The following is a 26,235-nucleotide window of genomic DNA, read 5'->3' on the forward strand; positions in this document are numbered from 1 at the left end:
ATCAGTGGTTTCTCAAGGTCCATGAAATATAACACACATTTTTAGCATGGAACTCACCAGGCTGTGAAATCTGGGATAAAGGGTACCTAGATTTAAACATAATAGGCACCCAGTGACCATTTGTTGAAAGAATAATTGAGAACAAGCAAAATAGGAATGAACAAATGAGATTTTGCTACACAATTTGGCCTCAGCATCTTTATGCAGATAAATCCCTCTGTGAATTCAATGATTGCTACCCTCTGTACCATCTGCTGTTCATTCATTCTGGGCACCGATCACTGTTCCATGTCCTGGGAACACAGACATGAAGAAAACAATCCTCAGCTTCATCCGTGAGGATGAACAACTCACGGTGGAGTCACCATTAAACAAGTAAATGCACAGATGAGTACATGATTCCTATTTGTCAGCATTGCTACTAAGGAAAGGAAGTGGGTTCTCTAAGAAAGGGAGGCAGACTGAGTTTAGCTTGAGGTATAGTAGAGTTGGAGAAGATCTCTTTTCCTGGCATTTGATTGAAGATTGGATAAGTTATCCAAGTGGAAATTGGGAGAAGAGTGTGTTAGGCAGCTGAAATAAGTTGTTGGGATTGTTTTTGTTTTATTTTATCTTAAGATTCTGCTAGTTATTCCTTCTTAAAGTCACTAGGCATTCCCATAACCCTTACCCTAACCCTAACCTTTACCCTAAAACCCTAGCCCTTTTTGTAATACTGAACATGATGTGCTTGTCTGGAATGTTTTTCTCTTCTATTTTCTATCTAATGCATTTTTTTCTTATCCTCCCACTTTAATGTTTAAATATTAAAACATCAAACTGTCATTACCCCTTACAAAAACCCACATTTGGATATCTATAATAGCTTTTTCATATTGCCAAAAGTTTTGAGCACTCAAGATGTCCTTCAGTAGGTAAATGGATAAACTGTGATACATCCAGACAATGAAATATCATTTAGCACTAAAAAGAAGTGAGCTCTCAAGCTGTGAAAAGACATGAAGGAAATGTCACCACATGCTGCCAAGTGAAAGAGGTCAATCCAAAATGACTTCATGCTATGTAATCCCAACTATATGACATTCTGGAAAAGGGAAAACTATAGAGGCAGTAAACAAAATTAGTGGGTTTTAGGGTTAGGGTCGGGGAGATGAACAGATATAGAAAAGGGTATTTTTAGGGCAGAAAGATTCCTCTATGATACTATAATGATGGATCTGCTCAAGTGGCTCAGTGGTAAAAGAATCTACCTCACCAATGCAGGAGACATGAGAGACACAGCCCGATTCCTAGCTCAGGAAGATCCCCTGGAGTAGGACATGGCAACCCACTCCAGTATGCTTGTATGGAAAATTCCACAGACAGAGGAGCCTGGCAGGCTACAGTCTATGGGGTCTCAAAGAGTCATACATGACTGAGCGTGCATACACTCTAATGATGGATATATGTCATCATAATTTGTCCAAGTTCATCATGCATATGATGCAAAGAGTGAATCCTAAGATAAAGCATGAATTTGGGGTGATTATAATGGGTCAATGTACATTCAACACTGGTAAAAAATGTAACATTCTATGAGTGATGTTGATAATGGGGAAGGCTATGCATGTGTTGGGATATGAGATGTATGTGAAACCTCGGTATCACCCTCTCAAATTTGTTCTAAACATAAAAATTCTCTAAAAACTTGTCTTATAAAAATACATTGAACCATTGACATTAAACTTTCACTGTTTTTGTAATAAATTTGGTTGTTACTGTTCAGTCGCTAAGTCATGTCAGACTCTTTGTCACCCCATGGATTGCAACACACCAGGCTTCTCTGTCCTCCACTATCTCCTGGAGTTTGCTCAAACTCATGTCCATTGAGTTAGTGATGCTATCCAACCATCTCATCCTCTGTTGCCCCTATTTCTTCTCCTGCCTCAGTCTTTCCCAGCATCAGGGTCTTTTCCACTGAGTCAGTTCTTCGCATCAGGTGGTCAAAGTATTGGAGCTTCAGCTTGAGCATCAGTCCTTCCAATGAATATTCAGGCTTGATTTCTTTTAGGATTGATTGGTTTGATCTCCTTGCAGTCCAAGGGACTCTCAAGCACCTTCTTCAATACCACAGCTCAAAAGCATCAGTTCTTCAGTGCTCAGCTTTCTTTATTGTCCAACTCTCACATCCGCACATGGCTACTGGAGAAAACATAGCTTTGACTGTATGGACTTTTGTTGGCAAAGTGATATCTCTGCTTTTTAATTTGTTGTCTAGGTTTGTCATAGCTTACCTTCCAAGGAGCAAGCATCTTTTAATTTCATGGTTACAGTCACCATCTGCAGTGATTTTGGAATCCAAGAAAATAAGATCCACCACTGTTTCCATTGTTTCCCCATCTAATTGCCATGAAATGATGGGACCAGATGCCATGATCTGAGCTTTTTGAATGTTGAGTTTTAAGCCAGCTTTTTCCCTCTCCTCTTTCACCCTCATCAAGAAGCTCTTTAGTTCCTCTTTGCTTTCTGCCATTAGAGTGTTATAATCTGCATATTTTAGTTTATTGATGTTTCTCCTGGCAATCTTGATTCCAGCTTGTGATTCATCCAGCCCAGCATTCACATAATGTACTCTGCATATAAATGTGTATATACAATTGGGATTATATTACAAACACTGTTTCATGGCCCATCTTCCTTTACCTTAGCATACCATAAATGCATGTTGATTAATTAAACCTTCTCTGACAGCTTTGCTTTATTGACTGGTGCTCCACTGTCCACTTTGGACCAATCAAGTTCATGATCAAATCTGATAAACTTGAGTCAGGAACACTGGAGGAGGTTTAAATAAAGCCCTTTAGTGAATTAATTAAAAATGGAAGTGGATTAAATGGTCTAGGATATAGACTTGACTGTCAATAAATACATTGCTTTTTATCAGTGAATACTCTCTTTGAGTTAACCGGTAAATGAAAGTAGATCCAAGTCAGAAATCTAGTCGTTTACCAGTGGCCCAACCAATTGCAATCTAGAAGAGTCTTGTCCATAGGAAGATTACCGATGACAGCTAGAAGTGGCCTGAGGTTCATTTACTCGCACTACAGTTGACCTTGGCACTCTTCAAATTACTGTTTTATTAAAATTTCGGGGTAGCTCTGCCTGTTCATGAGACTATAGAATATAAGTTGAGGAAAAAAAGAAAAAAAGACCATGTTCACCCTTATTTTAGAGATTAAATCCTTAGTTGATGCTACTTTTGAATACCATTTCCTTTTTAGCATAAAGTAATATAAATAAAATTTTCAAAATGTTTTCTATATTGTACAAAAGGTGAACATTGATTTTTATTGTTTGGTGTGACAGAATTTATTTCTCTGAAATTAAAATATTGACTTAGAGGAGAAAAAACTTTTTTATTCTCACATATCTTTTTTTTTTTTTCCTGGTATATAACAGTTTCGTAGATAATTTGAAACTGATTAATCTGTTAAACCATCTGTCAGAAATGTGCTGCAGCTGTTAAATGTCCAGCATAATTTGAACTGCAATTCTTGAGTAATTCACCCTTGGTATGTGCAGAGCAGACAATTTCCTATTTGATTTACAACTATGATTCTTGCAAACATGGCTGATTCTCTAGCTATATTTTCTTAAATGTTTTGTGAACGTAGCTATTAGACTGAAAAAAAATGGAAAAAATTTGATCTGATTTTTTTTAAGATGATAACATTGAATCTGTTCATTAACAGATGCTACTATACTGATTATGTTCAGTATTTTTCAAAGGATGTGAAGATCCCTACCATACGTTATATTTTCCATATACTGAGAATGTAAAAAACTCCCCTTCCTTCAGAACAGATCACCATATAGCAGGGAGATCAACATATAACCAAATACTTATCACAGTGTGTTTTCAATGATATAGGAGGAAAGTGTTATTTTAGAAATACCAAATTCTTATTTTCTTTTGCAAACAAAGAAAAACAAAAGGGGTTTTGAAAGAGTACTCTCAGAAACGTCAGTACTTCAACTCTTACAAAATTCACTGCTGGAGACAAGATATTTTAAAAATTCTAAAGGCATGTACTGATGATGTAGAAAAACCCTCAATGTAATACAAAGGTTCAAATGACAAATCATTTTAAGTTGATAACGATCAGAGAGATGCTTACGTGGGCTATAGTGAGGAAGCTCTACATGTAACATCATGGGATAAAGCCAACTCTTTTTTGCACAAGCAATTTTAAAAATGGGAAAATGCAAAAATGTCCATTAGATAAAGTAAATACATCTCAGTTGCCAAAACCTAGGAACTATTTTGCCCTGCTCACATTTAGATGGATTTATTACTTATCATTGTCAGTAATGCCCTATATGGTATTCATGCTGCATGCCAGATTCTTAGGCCCTGGGAATACAGGCTCAGCAGGACAGGCACATACCCCGATCCCAGGCAATTCAGAAAAGTAATAAACATTTTTAAAAGATAAACAATCAGGATTATTTTATTTTCATTTTTTTAAACTAACACAACATTGTTAATCAACTATACTCTAGTATAATATAAAAAGTTAAAAACAGCCTACCTAACAAAAGTAATTTTTTAAAAGAAAGTTTGATAAAACTTATTTGTGGGTGCTAAGTCATTCAATTGTGTCTAACTCTTTGTGACTCCATGGACTGTAGCCCCCCAGGGTCCTCTGTCCAAGGGATTTCCCAGGCAAGAATCTTGGAGTGGGCTGCCATTTCCTAGTCTAGGGCATCTTCCCTCCCCAAGGATCGAACCTTGTCTCCTATGTCACCTACATTGGCAGGCATATTCTTTACCACTGAGCCACCTGGGAGTTTGGTTGAATTTGCCTGTGAACTATATAGGGCCTGAGGTTTTCTTTGTGAGATTTTAAGCTGCTGATTCAGTTTCTTTAATGGCTATGGTATTACTGAGGTGTTTGATTTCTTTTTTGAGTCAAATTTTATAAAGTTATATTTTTCTAAGAATTTACTCATTTTATATGATTATTGTAAAAAGAGAATATTTTAGATTATCATTGGTGCTATGAACAAAATAAAACCATGCCATCAAATACCAAGTAATGTCTGGAGGATATGAAGCTGGAAGTTGAGTTGATGCATTTAGACACTGGCCAGAGAAAGAGTGGGCTGGTATTTGAGTTGGGGGCTGTCTGGAAAGGAGTCTACCTTCTTTAGAGCTGATAAAGAGAATTCCAGCCAGGAGACAGGGAGAGGAAGAGGCACTTTAGCAGGAATGTGCTTGGTGTGGAAGCTTGGTGTAGAAAGGAAAGTGAAACTGGAGCTTAGCGACTCAGAGGAGAAGAGTGAAATAAAATAACTCCAGAGATCATTCAGAGCCAAGCCATCACAGGCTCTGCTGGAGTTAAGGTTCCATACTCAATGCAAGGGGAAGCCCTCAGGAACAAGGGCCAGGAATAATCTGATCTGCTTTTTAAAAGATCCATCAGGCCAGTACAAAGAAAATGGATTTTGAAGGGATAAAGGTTGAAGCAGGAAATAAGTGCCCAATAAATATTTATTACATGAATAAATGGAATAAATTTGATGTACTGTGCTGAACATTATATTTATTGGATGTAGGCATATGAGCTGAAATGCTGATCCTGTGTGATTTTCTCTGAGAACACCTATTTAAAACTGCGGTGTCTCTTCCTTTTATTTGAAAGACATGGGTTTGTTGTGGACAGAAGAGCTTAAAATTGCTGCATGACAGAGGGGGCATCACTTCAGGTAAATTCCTGGGATCAAAATGGGAAGTGGTAAGAAAAATCTGGGCTTCCCTGGTGACTCAGCAGTAAAGAACCCACCTGCAATGCAGGAAACATGGGTTGGATCCCTATGTTGGGAAGATGCACTGGAGAACAAAATGGCAACCCACTCCAGTGTTCTTGCCTGGAAAATGCCATGGACTGATGAGCTTGCGGGGGCTACAGTCCATGGGGTCGCAAAAGAGTCAAGACATGACTCAGTGGCTAAAAAACAACAGCAAGAAAAATCTGCCCATTTCATTTTTGTTAGGAGATCTACACACTCGGGAATAAATCCAGTGTACAGATTTTATCCAAAGTGACCCTGGAGATGGTAGACCTCAAAAACTTGTAATCATATACAACTTGGCTTTTGTCCTTGTTCTATTATTCTTTGGGCTTCCCTGATAGCTCAGTTGGTAAAGAATCCACCTGCAATGCAGGAGACCTGGGTTTGATCCCTGGGTTGGGAAGATCCTCTGGAGAAGGGAAAGGCTAACCACTCCAGTATTCTGGCCTGGAGAATTCCATGGACTATACAGTCCGTGGGGTTGCAAAGAGTTGGACACGACTGAGCGACCTTCACTTCACTTTCACTATGATTCTTTAACTGTGATGTCTCAAGCTTCCTCATCTGTATAATGGTAATGATATTAATGTCAAAGGCTTACTAAATAAAGTAATTCACTGAGAGAATTCTCGCAGAATATTTACTGCATTGCCTGCCGCATAAGTACTCAAAAATGATTACTATTACTATTTATTTGCTGATTGTGGCTTAGTGGTTTCTACTGCTTATGCTACTGAGATGGAAAAGGGGCAACTGCCTCACTGAATTCAAGGCTGCTGTAATGCATATGGTAGCACATTTCGTTGTTTCCCATTGAGTGGAAATGAACAAAATGGAAAATAGGGTCCCCTCCTTGGAGGTGTAAAGGGGAAAGATTCAGTGAGAAGATAAAGGGGAGAGATAGGTTTCCTTTTTTCCCTTATTGATTTTCATTATATGTCAGGTAAAACATGTCCACTCAGTTGATTTAGTTCCAAATTTATTATCTTTACCTTTTTCTAAATTAGCATTTAATGGCAAACTAATTGTACTTCTCTTCATGACCACTGGCTTCATGTCTTTTGTGAGATGCCTTAAGTAAAGAAAACTAGATAAATTCTCCATACATTGTATGAAAGGACAGTTAATTCTCAATTTAAATATATACTCTCTTTTACCAATGAACTAACATTCTTGCATTTTCTGTGCAAAGGAGTTTAACCCTGCTATGAAGATCCAGATGTAGATAATAAAAGATCCCTTCATAAAATGAAATACAAAGCAATATTTATTTTTATTTTAAAACAAAAGGAAATATTTGCATGGACATTTCTTTGATAGGTCAGTGTATGCTAAAGACCAGATTGTCAAATGTCCTCACGCATTTAAACATACGTTTTGTATCAAATGTAGTGAGTGTGTATGTGTGTGTGTGTGTGTGTGTGTGTATGTGAAAACTCGTAAGAGTGATTACTTCTGTGGATTGTGAAAATCCTTTCTTTCTCTGTATTGTATGGAATTTTATAAGATCAGGCAAAAAAAAAATCTTATTTCCAGTGACAAAGAGTAGGCCAGGGATGTTTGAGCAAGAAGTACACAAAGCAAGGTATGAATCATAAAAAGTATGGGAGGAAATTATGATGAAAATGAAGATATATAAAATTAAATTTGAGTTGGAGTCATCAGTATTTTGCCCTAAGGAAGAGCAAACATTTTTTCCAGAATTCTCCTATACTACTGATTTTTAAAACCATTTACTTTCTATTGCTATGACGTAGGAAATCATAGAAAAACTTATCCAAAATTAGAAATGGCCATTTGAAATAATGAAAAAAAAAAACAAACCTGAAGACACTCTGGATAAGATGGAACTTAGTCATCCAAATTCATACCCCTAGGAATAAAATATCATTTTTTTTTATTGTAAAGAGCATGCTCTCTTTCATGTGCTAATATTGGGAAAACCTCAGTCTAATACTAATCTCTGCAAATCACAACTATCCTAGAAATTATTTATTAGATCAGATTAAGTTAAAATAACTGAACTTACAAAAAGTTATAAAATATACCGGAAGAGCATGTCATGTTTCAATTTCTGGTACTGGCCATACATTCAAGGAGTAATACAGTATTTAAACATCAAAATGTATATGTACATTATTCAATTCAAAGACATTTGGCTCCCAGGTAGAATTATACCTTTTCCATAGAGAAAAGTAAGTGGGGTATGGGATTTCCACAGATGGCACATGGAAAGAGCTCAGTTTGTTTAGGTTTTTTAATAGAATGCTAAAGTTAGCAAAGTTCTGAGGTGAAAAATACAGAACCTATGCAAGGAATGTGTGCTGAGGAAGGAAGGAAGACAAAGCACCATGTTTCTAAGTGCATCAAAACAAAGACTTCTGGAACCAGTGACCTACGTTTATAGGGAATAAAAATAGTTGGCCTGTCTTAGATGTGGAGAAACAGATTGTGAAGTTATTGTTAGTGCTGTGCCTTTCTTCCTTTTTCTTTCTTGTTTTCTTTCTCTCATTTTTTCTCTCATTTTTCTCTCCTCCTTCCTCCTTTCCTCCCTACCTCCCTTCCTCCCTTTCCTCTTCTCTCCTCTTTATTGAGATGAATATTTAAAACATACACACGCACACATGGAATCATAGTCTTGGGAATACAGTCTCTAAAGCAGTGCTAGATCCCATTCCAGCCTTTGTTTGATCTGAGTGTGGAAACTGACATTCCTTATAATTTGTGAAGCATTTAGAGGACTATATTAATCTCAGTGATTCCTCAGGAAACACACCTGAGTCGTGGCGTCGGTCTCTTTTTCATCCAAATCCTAAAACTATCCACTCCAAAATCATTGCAGATGGTGACTGCAGTCATGAAATTAAAAGACGCTTACTCCTTGGAAGGAAAGTTATGACCAACCTAGATAGCATATTCAAAAGCAGAGATATTACTTTGCCAACAAAGGTCCATCTAGTCAAGGCTATGGTTTTTCCTGTGGTCATGTATGGATGTGAGAGTTGGACTGTGAAGAAGGCTGAGCGCCGAAGAATTGATGCTTTTGAACTGTTGTGTTGGAGAAGACTCTTGAGAGTCCCTTGGACTGCAAGGAGATCCAACCAGTCCATTCTGAAGGAGATCAGCCCTGGGATTTCTTTGGAAGGAATGATGCTAAAGCTGAAACTCCAGTACTTTGGCCACCTCATGCGAAGAGTTGACTCATTGGAAAAGACTCTGATGCTGGGAGGGACTGGGGGCAGGAGGAGAAGGGGACGACAGAGGATGAGATGGCTGGATGGCATCACTGACTCGATGGACGTGAGTCTGAGTAAACTTCGGGAGTTGGTGATGGACAGGGAGGCCTGGCGTGCTGCGATTCATGGGGTCGCAAAGAGTCGGACACGATTGAGCGACTGAACTGAACTGAGGCTAGATAAGAAATAGCACCTTATTGTCCAAAGAATTTTCCACTGTCTATGAAACAATGTAGCCAAAGCATGCTTTATCCAAGAAGTCAGGGAAATGGCACAGAGGATAACATGGTTAACAGTGAGTGGCTGGAGACTCAGGCAATCGTAGACTCAGCTGAGAAGGACACCGACTGGCTGTAGCTGGACACCATGGGGAGCAGGAAGAAAAGAAGGAAAGTCAGGAGTGGGAGGCATCATGCAGCCCTGTAGCACCCACTGAGATGGGCCTATAGGCCTTGAAATGAGCATTGCCACAGGAAAGACAGGCCGTCTCTGGGAGGAACTGAGATGCTGTTAGGGGAGCCAGGGAAGGAAATGACCACGACCACTCAGCTTGCAATTAGAGATAGTTTTGGCCAGAAGGAGCCAGGCAGGAGGCTACTGATCGGAAACAGAAGACTTTAGGGGGAGGTCTGGCCTCTTAACTTTGCCCTGACAATGGAGTCATAAAACCTGAGGCTGATGATCATGTAGTTCTAGATTCAAAAGTCAGGAGTTGAATGCACAGGAAATAAAGAGAACATTTTTATGATGTATTCCCTTGAGAATATGTGTTTTACAGTGCTTTTTTTTTTTTTCCTGAGTTTGAATCAAATGTTTCTAGAATGTATGGATACATTATGGATATGGATACTAAGGGATACAAATATGGATAACAAAGGGAGAAGAGGGCATGGGATAGATTGAGGTAGGGATAGATATGATGTATTGATATGATATGATATATGATACTGATATGTATAAAATAGATAATTAATGAGAACCGATTGTACAGCGCAGGGAACACTACTCAATGCTCTGTGGGGACCTGAACGGGAAGGAAATTCAAAAAAGAGGGGATATACGTGTAACTGATTCACTTTGCTGTACAGTAGAATCTAATCAACGTTGTAAAGTAACTCCAATAAAAATTTTAAAAAATAGGATTTCCATTCTAGTAGCATTTTTGCTATTTTTGCCATTCTTTGCCATTCTTATTTTCTGGGTATTTACTTGTATTTCCAAATGTGTGATATAAAACATATATTGTAAGTGCTGTGGTTTTAAAAGATGTGGTGAACATTTTCCAACATTATTTCTTAATCAGAGATAACCTTTCAATGCTACTCTGATGTCAGTGACATATGTTCTGAAGTCCTCTGACCTCGTGAACTTGCCGTCCATCCCCCTTGCCAAGAAATATGACTCTCAGCCACGCTCTTGGAGGTGAAGGGCCACAGCCATTTCATCTCGCTTTGCCAATCACTTCCTCTGTTCCAGCTTGAATTCATACAGAATTCTTACAGCTAGTCTGCCTTCCTGATTGACTGAAATTGTGTGAAAATAAAACTCAAGGCCCATCTGCTCTTCTAGTTTTCATCCAGGATTCCCTGGAAGGGAAATACACTGGAGACCAAATATTTGCCATGACTATGTGGCTGTAGTTTTGGAAGACATCCCAGTATAAATTATAGAAATACTAAATTATTTCAAATGTTAGCATTCTCCCTCTTTCTCTACTACAATTACCACTAGTATAAAAATACTAACTTTCTCCAGGGATCTGTTTGATTTTCTAATGTTTAATGTCTTCAGAGTATTGAGACGCATGCTCTAGAACAACAAGTAGTCAGACTCTTTGGAAGATGGAAGGTGTAATAACTATTATTACAGTTGGAGATAAAAGTGGATCATTCATCCTAATAGTCAGTCTGGCAATATGGGCACATGTGGAGTGTAGCTCCAGCCATCACGGGGAAATTTCATCCTCATTGTAGCTTTAAAACTTCTCCTGTCTCTATAGTGGTCTTAACCCTCTTCATCTATATCCTCTCAATTCTTCAGGTCTTATTTGTGTTACCTGTTACCATAAGTGATCGTTAATCATTCTTCTCTGTGGATACATGGAATATTCATTATATTGAACCAGAGGTTAGAAAACTTTCTCTGTAAAAGGTCAGATAGTAAATCCTTTAGCTTCAGAGGCTGTGTGGTCTCTTTTTGTGACATTCTGCTGAGATGTGAATGCAGACATAAATGAGTGAATGGGGGTGTGGCGCAGCACAGCTTTACTTACCAAAAGCGAGCAGCGGGCCAGATTTGGTCTGGGGGACACAGTTGTGGACTCTTGTCCTTGATAGTGCTTGAGGGCATTAGAGTTTGAGAGAAATTTAGCTAATTTATTCATATTATGTGTGAGTCAGAGTGGCTCAGATGGTAAAGAATCTGCCTGCAATGTGGGAGACTCTGGTTCGATCCCTGGGTTGGGAAGATCTTCTGGAGAAAGGAACAGCAGCCCACTCCAGTATTCTTGCCTGGAGAATCTCATGGAGACAGGAACCTGGCCGGCTACAGTCCATGGAGTTGCTAAGAGTTGGACACGACTGAGTGACTAACACTTTCACACTTTCATCTGTAGAAAGGGGGTTGACTGACGTACTCAAGGTCACACACAGGAGAAAGCCAGGAGTGACAAGTTCACCTAAACCACAGTCATGTATTTTTAATTTACTTGTTACTTTCAGGATTTGATTATGTTCTAGTCAGCATTGAATTACAGACTGGTATTATTTTCTTGTTTCATGTTTAATTACTTTATATGGATCCATATATTGTTACCGCTCATGAGAGAATGGGAAATAGATACATAGATAGATGTTTTATTGCCCAAAGTGATTAGAACAGTGCAAAGCAGAGAATAAGATCATAATAAATGTTTGTGACTACCGTCTTTCAGGAGAACATATAATTCATGTGGCATTTTTCTTGCTTAATTATGCAGTTATAGATTTTGTCTCAACTTAGATTATTGTAAGATATCTGATCCTTAAATTATTATAATAATTCTATAGTAATTTTTAAAAATAAATAATCTTTTATCTGTTCTTATCCTTCTTGATCCCCGTTTTACACTAATTTTGTTATTCTGATTTATATGAGTCTTTAAAATTAGTGAAAAAAATTTAATTTGGTATAAAGATTAATTTGTTATGGAAATCAAATTTAAAGAAAACAACTAATATGGATAAACTATCCTCGGATTTTATAAACTGCTGTATTTAAGTTCTAAATTTAAGCAAGTTAAATGGATCACTTGATTATTCAACTTCATTTTCATTATTTACCATGTGTAACATGGAGCTATATATTCAGTGGATACTGAATTTTGGATAATGTATTATTCCTTATTATCAGGTATTGTTGTTTAGTTGTGACTCTTTGCAACCCCATGGACTATAGCCAGGCTCCTCTGCCCATGGGATTTCCCAGGTAAGAATACTGGTGTGGGTGGCCATTTCCTTCTCCAAGGAGTATCAGGTTAGTCCTACTGAGCAGGTTTGGACAGAAAGTTTTTCCTGGCATGGTCCTGTTGAGCTCTGTCACAGCATATGTCCTCTTTTCCTTAGGTTACTATGCAGATGTTACCCAGTCAAAGAGACTTTTCTTGGCTAGGCACCCGAAGCCTGCAACTCTCTCAACCTCCGCCCTACACACAGACTCCCAGCCCCTCTTTCATATTTAGGGTGTCTTGGTAGTTTTTATCACCATCCCATCCTATGAATTCATCCTATTAATTCAAGTTTTTACATGTTTGTTTTTGTTCTAGTTAGATTTTAGTTTCTACTGAAACATAAATTACTTGAGGACAGGAGCACTGTTTCATCTGCTGCTGCATTTCCTGTGTCTGACACAATATAGGTTCTTCTTTAAATTTTTAAAAATCTAGTTTATATTTTATTGAAGTGTAGTTGATTTCAGGTTACCGCAAAGTGTTTTGGAATCTTTTTCAGATTCTTTTCCCTTATAGGTTCTTACAAAAGATTGAGTGTAGTTCTCTGTGCTGTAAAGTAGGTCCTTTTTGGTTATTGATTGTGTATTTTGTATAGAATAGTGTCTATATGTCATAAAATTTTGTTTTATTTGAGTGAATAAAATAAACATGAGCAAACATTAGCACATTTTTAAAATAATGGAAAATTCTGAAGTAATAGTTGCTCGTTAAAATTCAATGCAGAACTTACATCAAAAAGTTGTACAAAGTTAGACTGAGACAGAAGTTAGAAAATCAGGGTTTTATGTGTGTGATCAACGGCAGCTAAAATAATAGTAAGTTTTTAAACAATTAATATGAAACCCTTCACTGTGGATCCTCACTTTGTAAACTGATACTTTAAAAATAAATGTTATGTTCCTCTTTTCAGTCATTTACATTTAACTTTCTGGGAAATATATTCACACACACATGCCACATTGCTCAGAGGCACACGCAGCATAACTGAGAAAAGTAAGAAATCTAACTATGTTTTACAAGGATGGATGTGTTCCTCTTAACTTCAGTTTTGTACACACTCAAGTGGTGAGATAATGAAAATGAATTCATTTCCCCAGGATCATTGGGGACTTCACTCCACTTGAATGACTTTTCAAGAAAACTAGTTCATTCCTTCTATTGCTAGTTTTTTGTTTTTCCCCTGTATATGAATATCTGAGAGAGAAGTCATTTAGAATATACAGTGTAGTTCTGTGTCATATTAAACAAAATACTGAGCACATGTAAACACTTGTTGGGGATTTAGGACCTTCTCTCTAAAACTTAGGTACTATGTCATGTTGTAATGTAGCATCATGCTTTGAGACTCTTTGAGTGTGTCAAGTGTAGTTGTCTTTGTTTTTCCTTCCTCCCTTCCTTCCATCCTCCCTTTCTCTCTCCTTCTCTCCCTCCCCATCTTCCTCCCTCCCTCCCTTGCTTCCTTCCTTCTACAAATATCATTAGAGTGTATGCCAAGTGCCAGGTGCTATTCAGATCATTGGAAAGGAAGCATTAAGCGAACTCTCAAAACTTTTATTTCCATGGAGCTTCTAATGTCACGCGAGAGAAAAGCAATCAAACAATTGAATGCATGAAAACACAACATATCAGATGGCTGTAAATGCGATGAAGGAAAATAGAGCAAGGCGTGGTACAGAGAGTGAGAGCAGTGAGAACTTGTATAGCTGGGTGGACTGGGAAAACTTGTCTGCACTGTGAGAGATAACACTAAACAGAGCCTGGGGGAGGTGAGGGATGAGCCTTGAGGTCGTCGGAAGAGTGACAGCAAAGGTCCTGGCAGGAGCAGGTCTGTAGTTGCAGTCAGAAGGAAAGGGTGGCTGGACGGTAAAGGACAACGATGCTGGAGGATGTGACCAGTGCAGAGGCTGCTGTGGGCCATTGGGGGACCTTGGACTTCATTCCAAGTGACTTGAGAGCAGGAGCCAGAGGATATTTTGAGTGCAATAACTATCTTACCCACCTGTGTACTTTTTAAACTGCCCTTTCGGCTGCTGTGTACAGAAGGACTATGGCAAAGGAGGAGGAAGGAAGACTGTGCATTCACAGCGGTGACGGCTGATGGCTGCCTGGACCAGGGGATCAGGCAAAGTGAGGTGGTAGGATTGGGGATACTCCAGTATGACAAGACATAGCACTTGATGCAGTCTCCCAGAGACCAAGAGGATGCAGAGAAGAGCGCCAAGGGTTGAGTCCTGGGCACTTTAACGTATATAGACACTAGGAAGGTGAGAACCAGCCATCAAAGTGGAATGGGAGAGTCAGCAGTAGTAAAGAAGGAGGGGGGAAAATAGTTCATGCCAGTGCAGAAGCCAAGTGAAAATTAGAACTCCAGTGCAGTTCATTGGTCAAGTATAATGAGAACTGACTAATACTTTAGACAGCAGGGCTTTCGTGTTGGTGGTTATCTTGTGTTCTTTCTTACTGGTACCTCCTTCCTAATTTTTTAGTTTGAATATTATTCCTCCTGGTCTTCCCTCCTCCAAGCTCATATTTCTAACCCTGCATCCTTAGAGTGAATAAATAACTGAAGATTTTGACAAGACCCCCAAATCCCAAATCTTGTTAAATAACCAGCCACAACTTTATTCATGATTCTGAGATAGCAGGCACGCATTGAAGTCTTTTGGAATAATAATATGATATATAACTTTATCATAGTTATAACTTGAAAATCAGAAGGCTATTGAAATTGTGCTAGGGTTCATTAGAATCATCAGTGTTAAGTTGTATAAATTATAATTGTTTGCTATATATATCATGTATCTTGAAATTTTCATTGTAGTCAATAGTGATTTTTAACAAAAAATATGCCAGTGATCATTCAGTCTTTATTAAATCTGGCTTTATTTTCTTTTCAGAAAAATGTGATGAGCCCCTTGTGTCTGGACTACACCATGCAGCTTTCAGCAGCTCATCCTCCATGTCTGGGAGCTATTCACCTGGCTATGCCAAGATCAACAAGCGAGGGGGTAAGGCAAATTTCATTTGTCAACAAATGTGTTACATAAGAACATATATTTATGCAGCATTTTTAAAGTATATTTTATTGTACAACAGCTAAATGGCTGGCAACCAAAATCATTCTTCCCACTTCTGTTGACAGTCACAGACACTTCCTATAAGCCTGTTTCATAGCCACTATTTTGGAATGATATCGATAAAATTGGGCTGGAAATAACAGATGATGTATTAAAGAGGAAGAATTTTTTTGTAGCCACTATGGAGGGCTTCCCAGGTGGCGCTAATGGTCAAGAATCTGCCCGCCAATGCAGGAGATGTGGGTTTGATCCTTTAGTTGGAAAGATTCTCTGGAGAAGGAAATGGCAAACCACTCCAGTATTATTGCCTGGGAAATCCCAAGGACAGTGGGCTTAGTCCATGGGGTCACAAAGAGTCAGACACAACTGAGCTACTAAACAGCAACAACCATTGTGGAGTGATATAGAAAAAAAAAAATGAGCTGCAAATAGGAGATGGTAAAATGAAGAGGAAGAATTTTTGGAGTTTATATGATAATGAATTCAAAATGACATAAAAATTCTGAGTTAAGGAAATGCTTGTTAATCAGAAAATCATTTAGAAAGATGTTAAAAAGAATAGGTTCCAAATATGTGCACCATGCATGAGGAAGAATACTTTGTATTAACTGCTTTTTCTCCTTTTATTAATGTACACATTTAGTTTCTATTGAAAATGCAGGATGAAAAATTATGACTCTTTGCAGTTTCTCCCCTAGTGCCCAGAATTTAGCTTTGTTATTAAAGTCATGTGAAAAAACTTGTATATTTGCAGCTGAAATTTTACTTTTAGACTTTAAAGTCATAGTACCATTATAATTAGTAAATGATGATTTCAAAGTGGACAGCAGCTAATAGAGGATAAAAGAAGATAATTAAGAACAGAAACTTAAAACTCTTTTGCTTCAAAGAAATTCTGGTATAAATATCAATGAATGACAACTTGGAAAGATACAGTATTTTCTTAGATAAATATGTATTAACTGACAGCGGCCATAATTTTTATTCAATAAAACAGGAGATGCTAAGCTTAAATCATAACAAATTCAGGGAAAAAATGTGAAAAATTAAAGAAGGAAGGAAAACAGGGAAAGAAAAAGCAAAAACAAAGGTTGAAAAAAGAAAATTGGAGAGAACCCAAAGGGGGAGGAGAAAAGAAGATGGGAAGAAAGAAAACATATCAGCAAAGAGAGAAAAAAATATCAGAGAGAATCAGAAAAAAAGGGAGAAAAAAATACATAAGGAAAAAATAGAATAATATATATATATATACAGAAATTCCTGAAAGTATAAAGTTATCATAATCAGAAAACAATTGGTGAAAGAGATACACAGACAAACATAGAAGAATATAGATTTCAAATATATATATATATATATATATATACAGCTTTGATTTAAAAGTGGTATTCATCAGCTATTTTTTTCAATGTGCTGTTTTTTAAATTTGTGGTATAATTGATGTAACATTATGTTCGTTTCAAATGTACAGCATAATGATTTCATGTATGCAGATTTGTATGTATTGCAAAGTGATCACCACAGTAAGCCTAGTTAACACCCATCACTATGCACAGTTACAAACATTTTTTCTTGCAGTGAGGACTTTAAGGTCTAGTTTCTTCGTAGCTTTCACATATGTAGGACATTATTGTTAACTATAGTCAGCATACTGCATATTATATCCTCAAGACTTGTTTTATAACTGGAAATTCATACCTTTTGACTCCCTTCACTCATTTTACTTAACTCTCAACACCCTGCCTCTGGGAACCATCAAAGAGTTCTCTGTGTCTGTGTAGTTAGTCTTTTTATTATGTGATTAGGGCTTCCCAGGTGGCGCTCAGAGAAGGCAATGGCAGCCGACTCCAGTACTCTTGCCTGGAAAATCCCATGGACGGAGGAGCCTGGTGGGCTGCAGTTCATGGGGTCGCTAGGGGTCGGACACGACTGAGCGACTTCACTTTCACGCATTGGAGAAGGAAATGGCAACCCACTCCAGTGTTCTCGCCTGGAGAATCCCAGGGACGGGGGAGTCTGGTGGGCTGCCCTCTATGGGGTCGCACAGAGTAGGACACGACTGAAGCGACTTAGCAGCAGCAGGTGGCGCTAGTGATAAAGAACTCGCCTGCCAGGGCAGGAGATGTGGGTTCCATCTCTGGGTCAGGAAGATCCCCTGGAGCAGGAAATGACAACCCTCTCCAGTATTCTTGCCTGGAGAATTCCATGGACAGAAGAGCCTGGCAGGCTACAGTCCATGGGGTCGCAAAGAGTCAGACACAACTGAGCTACTAAACAAGTTTTCAAAAATTTTCCTTCAATATGTCAAATAATGAAAAATTTAATGTATTCCTTTTCCATTAAATTAACTAAAACTAAACCAACCATCCCCCCAAAAAAACAGAAAACTTGCCATACCCAAATTCATAATTATGATGCCGACCAGTCCAGTACTAATAAATGTGGGACAACATATAAAAGGGAAAAGAAATCGTACATATACCTCCTGATATCAAGAGGATGTGATATTCCCTAAAAGAAGTATCATGATGTTGAAAGATCAAAAGTAACTTTAATGAAAGGAAGCAGAATCTCAAAATATTTTGTTAGGAAGTTCTGTGGGAAAAGAATACCGATGAAATGTTATACCTAGTGAATTTGAGCAAGTCAAGTTATGTCAAGAGTGTGACTTCTTTGGGCATACAAATGAAACAACCCAACCAACAGTGAGATGAGTGAAAAAAAAGAATAAAGAAACCATGGTCCAATGATGGGTACTGAGCAATGAATCATTTAAATATAAGATCATGACTACATTGGTATTGGAGAAGACTCTTGAGAGTCCCTTAGACAGCAGAGATCAACCAGTCAATCCTAAAGGAAATCAACTCTGAATGTTCATTGGAAGGGCTGATGCTTAGGTGGAAGCTCCAATCCTTTGGCCACCTGATGCAAATCGTCAACTCACTGCAAAAGACCTGATGCTGAGAAAGACTGAAGCCAAAAGGGAGGGGGCAGGAGAGGATGAGATGGTTAGAGAGCATCACCGACTCAGTGGGTATGAAGCGGAGCAAACTCCAGGGGATAGTGAAGGACAGTGAAGCCTGGTGTGCTGCAGTCTCTGGGGTCTCAAAGAGTCAGTCTCAACTTAGCAACTGAACAACAAGACAACTAGGAATTACAGTTGTAGAAAGAGCATAAATGTTACAGATGTGGAATCTAAAATATTAAATACCAAACTATGGGATTAGATATATGCTTTTTCTCCCCAAACTTTCAGAGCAGGAGGCCACTGGATGCTATAACTTTTAAGTGCAGATTTATTTTGTTTTTGTGTTTTTGAAGAAACATCAATATTTTTATTGTTGCTTTCATTCAAGTAAAGTTACATTAAAATATTTTTGCTTTAAAAATAGTACAGGATGCCACTTTGAATTATTTAGAGGTGTTTATCTACTCATATATGTAAAGTAAGGTATCTAAAATTAAACTTCTAAAATGTTAACTTTCTTTTTTAACCTGGAAGATGGCATTTGAGTAATGTCTTCATCTTCTTTTTAACAGGTTTCTTTATAGTTTCTAGAATGTATGCATCTGTATCTACAGTAGTTAGTGTTAGTTGCTCAGTCATGCTTGACTCTGTGACCCTGTGGACTGTGGCCCGCCAGGCTCCTCTGTTCATGGGATTCTCCAGGCAAGAATACTGGAGTGGGAAGCTACTTCTTTCTGCAGGGGATCTTCCTGACCCAGGGATTGAACCTGGGTCTCCTGCATTGCAGGCAGATTCTTTACTGTCTGAGCCACCAGGGAAGCCCAAGACACACATGTATATAAATAGAAGCATAAATACAATGCATTTCCTATAAGAAAGTTGTTTCAAAAGCAAAATATTACTTAAAATGTTTATGGCTTCTTAGTTGTTTGGCAGTTTCGCTCTGATTTTTGATATAGTGGATTACATGTGTTGGGGTAGAAATGTAATGCTGTAGTTCACAGGGGAAAAGCCTCGTCTGTGCTATAGTCTAGCACTTACTTACGGCCCATCTTACCAACATATGTTCTGCGAGGATGTTTATTTACTTATATTTTACCTCGCAGAGACCTCTTTTGCTTCTCAGTGGTGTACATGCCTAGTTGCCCATAACGCCCTCCCCTAGCTCACCCCACATTATCCACCTGTTTGAAATGGTCTCACAGTGGCCATATCTGCACTCATCATGTCGCTGCTCCTGTGCATATACATAAAAGACACCCATGTGAAGGGCTAGCTTGGCCCTGGTTAATAACCTCACTGTGGATCAAGGTAGCAATACCAGAGAGGAGGATTACTTCCTCTAGAAGAAAAAAAAAAATTCCACATATGGTTCTTTCAATTAAAAACAAAATTTTTTATTCCATCATAAATTTTATATGCAGACACCCTTGGAAGGGGAGTCACGTTGACTGAAATTCATTTTAAGATATAAGTGGCTAATGACCAGCATTGATTGAGAATTGTTTTGTTTTTCATGCAGCAGAAAATTATGTATCTTAAAATTAAAGCCAGCACAGCATTCCACAGGGAGAAAAAATATAAAGAATATGTCAGGGAGGCAAGAAATGCTAGAGATATGTTTTCTTACTTGACTATTGGCAAGAATCATCTGATTTATACACCACATAACCATTTGAAAGCAGGGAGATGTTATACTAACAGAAAAGGATGAAAGAGTGTAATTTACTAATTATACAAATACAGAAAACAAATTCAGTTAGGCATTATGTTGATAAACATTGCTTCAAGTTTTATCTTTTATTTAAATGATATTCTTCAAATACATTTTAGAGAGCTAGATTTATGAATACATAGAAAAGCAGAGTATAAAAGCAAATATACATTCAGATGACAGATTGACACACGTTTACAGAATGGGGTTTAGCTCTTGGGTTCCTGTGATACAAATCCATCTGCTGCAAGCTTGGTGTCAGGGACAGAAACATAACAAGCTGGGTGGGGGGGGGGGGCAAGATGTTTAAATGAAAAAACCCACTTGTAATTCTATCATGTCTTTTGAAGCCTATTGCTTTAAGAGGTTTTGTTTGTGTTGGAACATTATCTACCTCTTACAGTCTGTGTTCTGGATTTATCTTAATTCACTGGCGCTTTCTCAGGCTTGTGTCATTCTGACTCAATAGCAAATAGATGGATGACTCTTCCCAAAACATAGCACAGATATTAAACCTTTGAGAATTTTGTGTGAGATAACCATCACCTTATTATATAGTACTTTACAGATTATAAAATGCCTCCATATAGGTTCTAAATGCCCCTTGATCTTCACAATGACCTTGTTAGAAAAAATACATTAGAGATGCCAACTATTTCTTCTCCCAAACTGTTTTCTCCACATGCCTTCTACTGTCTACTTCCCCTAAGGGACAGTCATTCTTCCACTTAGCCACAGGTGATGAGAGAGAACCCACAATCTCAGCTGATGCCATCAGAACCTCTGTTTCATTTGTGCAACATAAACTCAGGAACCAAGAGAACTACTGGGTAAAGCATGGTGGTGGTGTTGGTTTAGTCAGTCACTCCTGTCTGACTCTTTGCAGTCCCAGGGACTGCAGCCTGCCAGGCTCCTCTGTCCATGGCATTTTCTAGGCATGAATACTAGAGTGGGCTGCTGTTTCCTACTCCAGGGAAATTTTCCAACCCAGGGATTGAACCCACGTCTCCTGCATTGCAGGCGGAGTCTACTGCAGAGCCAGCAGGGAAGCCCCCAAAGCATGGCAGGCCACATATAAATAAGACAGACAGGAGTGACGCAGATGCCAGAGAAGAGATGAAGGGTCCGGGGCATGTGGGTCTAGGTAGAGGATGGAAAAGTCCCTGGTCTCATTCCCCTTCCGCTGCCTGTGTGCCTCACTTCTCCTTGCGCCTGGGAAACTCACCTTTCTAATTCTAATAATCACCTCCTCTGGCCTGAGCTGATTGTAATAAATCTAGTTACCAAAGAACTCCTGATTAAAAACCATGAAATGTTATCAGTGCTGCATTGGAATTAACCCAAAGATAGAATGTGAAAAGAGATGATGATTTTGCAACAAGTCTCTTTCACCCCCTTCAGTTCAGTTCAGTCACTCAGTCCTGTCCGACTCTTTGCGACCCCATGAACCGCAGCACGCCAGGCCTCCCTGTCCATCACCAACTCCCGGAATCCACCCAAACCCATGTCCATTGAGTCGGTGATGCCATCCAACCATCTCATCCTCTGTCGTTCCCTGCTCCTTCTGCCCTCAATCTTTCCCAGCATCAGGGTCTTTTCAAATGAGTCAGCTCTTCGCATCAGGTGGCCAAAGTATTGGAGTTTCAGCTTCAGAATCAGTCCTACAAATGAACAACCAGGACTGATCTCCTTTAGGATGCACTGGTTGGATCTCCTTGCAGTCCAAGGGACTCTCAAGAGTTTCACTTGCAGTCCAAGGAACTCTCAAGAGTTTCACCCCCTTGCCACTTACTTTTTCTTAGTAGATACTGAACTGCTTGCTGCTCCTCAGAAGTTTTCTTTTTAGAGAAAAAAACAAAAAAAAAAAAAGATTTTTAAGTTTGCTTCTTAGATAATCCCTTCTCTATTAGGAACCTGTCACCTTCTCTCTTAAACCCAAGGGCAGAGACTTGTAATGGTGGCGGGGCTTCCCAGGTGGCGCTAGTGGTAAAGAATCCACCTGAAACTGTAGGGGACATAAGAGATGCGGTTTGATCCCTGAGTTGGAAGATCCCCTGGAGGAGGGCATGGCAACCCACTCCAGTATTCTTGCCTGGAGAATCTCCTGGACAGAGGAGCCTGGTGGGCTACAGTCCATAGGGTTGCAAAGAATTGGACACACCTGAAGTGACTTAGAACACGTACATCCTTTAGGTCCTCCAGCAGGGAGAACAGATTGCATTTGTAGGCCATAGAAGTGATGAGCACTTTGAGGAGGAATATGTCTAAAAGAGTCATCTGGAAAGACCACTGGATCAGGCCTCTTAATGGTTCACACTTATATCCAAAAAAGAACCACAAGTCCATCTCTTCCCTTTCCTTCAAATATAGCGCTGAAGTTAAAGCATTCCTATCATGCCTTGATGCCTTAGCTTGGTCCCATCATTGCTTTCGCCATTTTTCTGCTTCCTGTTGGCCAAGAGGGTAATTAGCAGAATGCCAACCTCTTCTGCAGTCCACACTCTCACACTTACCATATTGTACCGCCTCTTGCAGAACCCGGTGGCTCAGCAAGTCATCATACCGTACCTTGTCTGCTCTTCCGAGTTTCATTCCTGCTACTCATGGAAAGTGGAGCTTTATCTCCTCTGTTGCACCGTCAGTTCTCATGTCCCTGAGTTAAGTTTGTGAAAGCCCTCCTTTGCCTCTTTCTATTCTTTCTCCCCTTTCTGCTCTAAGTAGTAAAAGGAGCTGTCACAACGAATTAAACCCCGAACAGTAGCTGGGACACTATGGATTAGGAAATAGGCTACAATGATTCCATGAGGACTTGGTGCCATTAATGCCTCCTGCTGCTGCTTTGCTGCTCTCTCCAACCTCTGATCCATTCCTCAGTTCTCCATTGCCCAGGCCTGGCCATCAGTATCCACCAGATCAGGTAGTGTACTCAATCTATATGAGAAAGCTCTTCCCTTAGACTACAGCATCCAGGCTTAGTATGAGGTAGACTAAAGTTTCCACTTGCCATGCTCCTGGCCATTTTTCAGCTTCCACTCCACTAATTCCCTTCTTTTTCCTTCTCTAGCCTCTACCACTTATTCAGTGTTTCTCTTAATCCACTCACTGATGATTGATTGTGCTTTAATATGAATTCTTTGGTCCAAGTATTACTGGGAGAGGTTGCATTTTAAGATCAGATCTTTGGGAGCAAGAAGAAATAATAATAATTAATAAGTCCAGAGAACTTTTTTTCTTATGTAGCTTCTCAGGATATTTGACATTCCTCTTGGACAGGTTATACTTCTTCATCTTCAAATTACTCTCTTGCAAAGCCCTGCTGATTTTGCCAGCTCTCATGTGGCACCAAGTAGTGGAAAAAGAGTGGCTGTATCCATGTATAACTAGATTCCAATACAGAATCAACCAAGGGTGAGGATGGTATTAGTCAATTATCTTGACTTTCTGTGTCTCAGCTTCCTGATGTATTACCAGGGAAATTCTACAGATATGGTGCCCCTGTTTATATTCTGAAATGTAATCAAATACATAATTTTGCAGAACCATCGTGAAGATTAAATAATCTACACAAAGTGTACTGCATTTAAATATTAGTCTCTTTCTGATCAATTACCCTCAACTACCTAAATGGTACCACATATATTAATACTTTATAACACAGATTACATGAAATATGTATCTCATTACAAAAACAATGCCTCCTTAAAAAGATATTGCTAGCTTTTGTGTATTTCCCAATGTGTTTTTTTCTTCTATCATCACATAAAAAATGATATTGTAATAATTGAAAGATTAATAAAATACCATTTAAATTTTTTCATGATTTTTTTTACACAAATTTTAGACTGCTTAAATGTCCCCCTACTTTTTTGACCTCAAATTCTTTCAGTAAAAATGGACTGACATCTGTGATTTTCAAATGTTATTGTTACTATTTGTATATCATTTGAATTAGATCTTATAGAATCCAATCTAATATATATATATTTATTAATTTTGAGATACACAGAAAAGCCAAAAACAATTGTTCTGGACTTTAGGGAGAATAAAAATATCATTTTCCCCTCATCTTTTAAAATTCTGACTAGTTTTAAAAATATATTTGAAATGTCTTCTTCATATTAGTAGGTCTTTATATTCGCCTTTTCAATTGAATGAGAGTTGCCATCTAACATACTAAATTTTACTTTTTTTTAAATTTAATTCTCAAATATTAATCAAATTTTCTACTTCACTGGGAGTTTTGAAAAATTAAATGTGCAATAGAGTATACATTTGTATCACTGATATGTGTTTGAAAAATTACTGAATGCTGGAAGCATTGTTTACTGGAGAATGATTCATAAATTTGTTTAGACATGCCTTTTTAATTTGCAAATAATATTACTATGTTTCTGCTCGGCATAAAATTTTATAATGATGAAATTGTAATACCTTCTTTTGTGTTCCCTATAGAAATATATGCTGGTTTTTGTAGCATTTCTCATAGAGTACTGTTTCCCAAGTTGTGTGATGTGAATCCAAGCTATGAACACACACATATACACAGCCTTTCCACAATTATGGGCTTCCCTGGTGGCTCAGACAGTAAAGAATCTGCCTGCAATGCAGGAGACCCAAGTTCGATGCCTGGGTCAGGAAGATCCCCTGGAGGAGGAAATGGCAACCCACTCCAGTATTCTTGCCTGGAGAATTCCATAGACAGAGGAGCCTGGCAGGCTATCGTCCATGGGGTCGTAGAGTCCAACAAGACTGAGCAACTAACATTTTCACTTTCATTTTTCACAGTTAAATCAGCCAGGCAAATACTGGGTATGGTGATACTCTCTAGAAGAACTAGAAAGAGTCTCTTCATTATGAAATATCTTTAGAGCCAGCAGAACAGTCTCACTCTGAAAGAAACTCTTATACAATTTAGCCAAACATTCTGTACATCAATGGTTTTCAACAGGGTTTGTTTAATATGCTTGGAATTACAGTTGTGTCCCATGAGTTCACTACTTACTCTTTCTAAAAATACTGCTTTTCAAGGCTGTATGATAAGAATATGATGGACGGTGATTTTTGGTTTAGCAGATTTTTTTTAATTATCAAAGATTATAATTGTATAATACTGAGAAGTATAGAACAAAATACAATTATTGGAGGATGATTGCTCTACAATATTGTATTGGCCTCAGCTACACATCAACAAGAATCAGCCACAGATACACATATGTCCCCTCCCTCCTGAACCTCCCTCCTGTCTCCCTCCCCATCCCACCCCTCTAGGTTGTCACAGAGCAAGGTGTTGAGAGCTCCCTGTGTCACGCAGCAAATTCTCACTTGCTGTCTCTTTTACATGTGGTATGTACATGTTTCCATGCTATTCTCAGAGAAAGGGAGTTCTTAGATTCCGGGCATTTGAAATGAAGAAATGTTAATTGTCTGAAGGAAGTCGCTCTTTTGCCATGTCCATAGTGCATATTTCCTACCGAGAAAATCATAAGCTGCCATCTTCTAAATGACTCTGGGATTACTTTTCTAACACTCTCTTTATATCACAATATCAATACCCGATTGTCTACACTGAAATTTATATTATGTGTTCTAATTTTCCTTTCCACACAATATTGAAAACCATGCTGTTTGGTACTTGCCTTATAAAGTTTAGGGCATGTGGGGTGGGAAATCTTGACATCTGAAGTAAAGAAATACACTTAAATAGTATTTTGAGAAGATGAACAGATTAAATATCTCTTTGTGGATGTGTTGCTATGGAGTTAGAGGAAGTAGGTTTCTCTTTTACCCTTGGAGAGACCTTGAGCTACTTCTTCCCTTCATTTAATTTCCCTAATTATGTCACTGCTGTAATGAGAAAGTTGGATGAGATGATCTCTGGGACCTTGCCATCTCTGAACACCGTCACCTTGTAGCCA

General features: G+C 38.5%; 1 protein-coding gene across 1 annotated transcript in view; it reads left to right on the forward strand.

The window, feature by feature from the left end:
• Nucleotides 1-26,235, forward strand: part of CNTNAP2 (contactin associated protein 2) — a 2,325,186-nt gene that overhangs the window by 672,806 nt on the left and 1,626,145 nt on the right. The window contains exon 3 of the mRNA XM_061415014.1: nt 15,456-15,566. Coding sequence (XP_061270998.1) covers nt 15,456-15,566 — 111 coding nt within the window. The remainder of the gene's footprint in view (nt 1-15,455; nt 15,567-26,235) is intronic.

Source organism: Bos javanicus, chromosome 4, assembly GCF_032452875.1.
Source record: "Bos javanicus breed banteng chromosome 4, ARS-OSU_banteng_1.0, whole genome shotgun sequence".
Classification (NCBI taxonomy): Eukaryota; Metazoa; Chordata; class Mammalia; order Artiodactyla; family Bovidae; genus Bos; species Bos javanicus.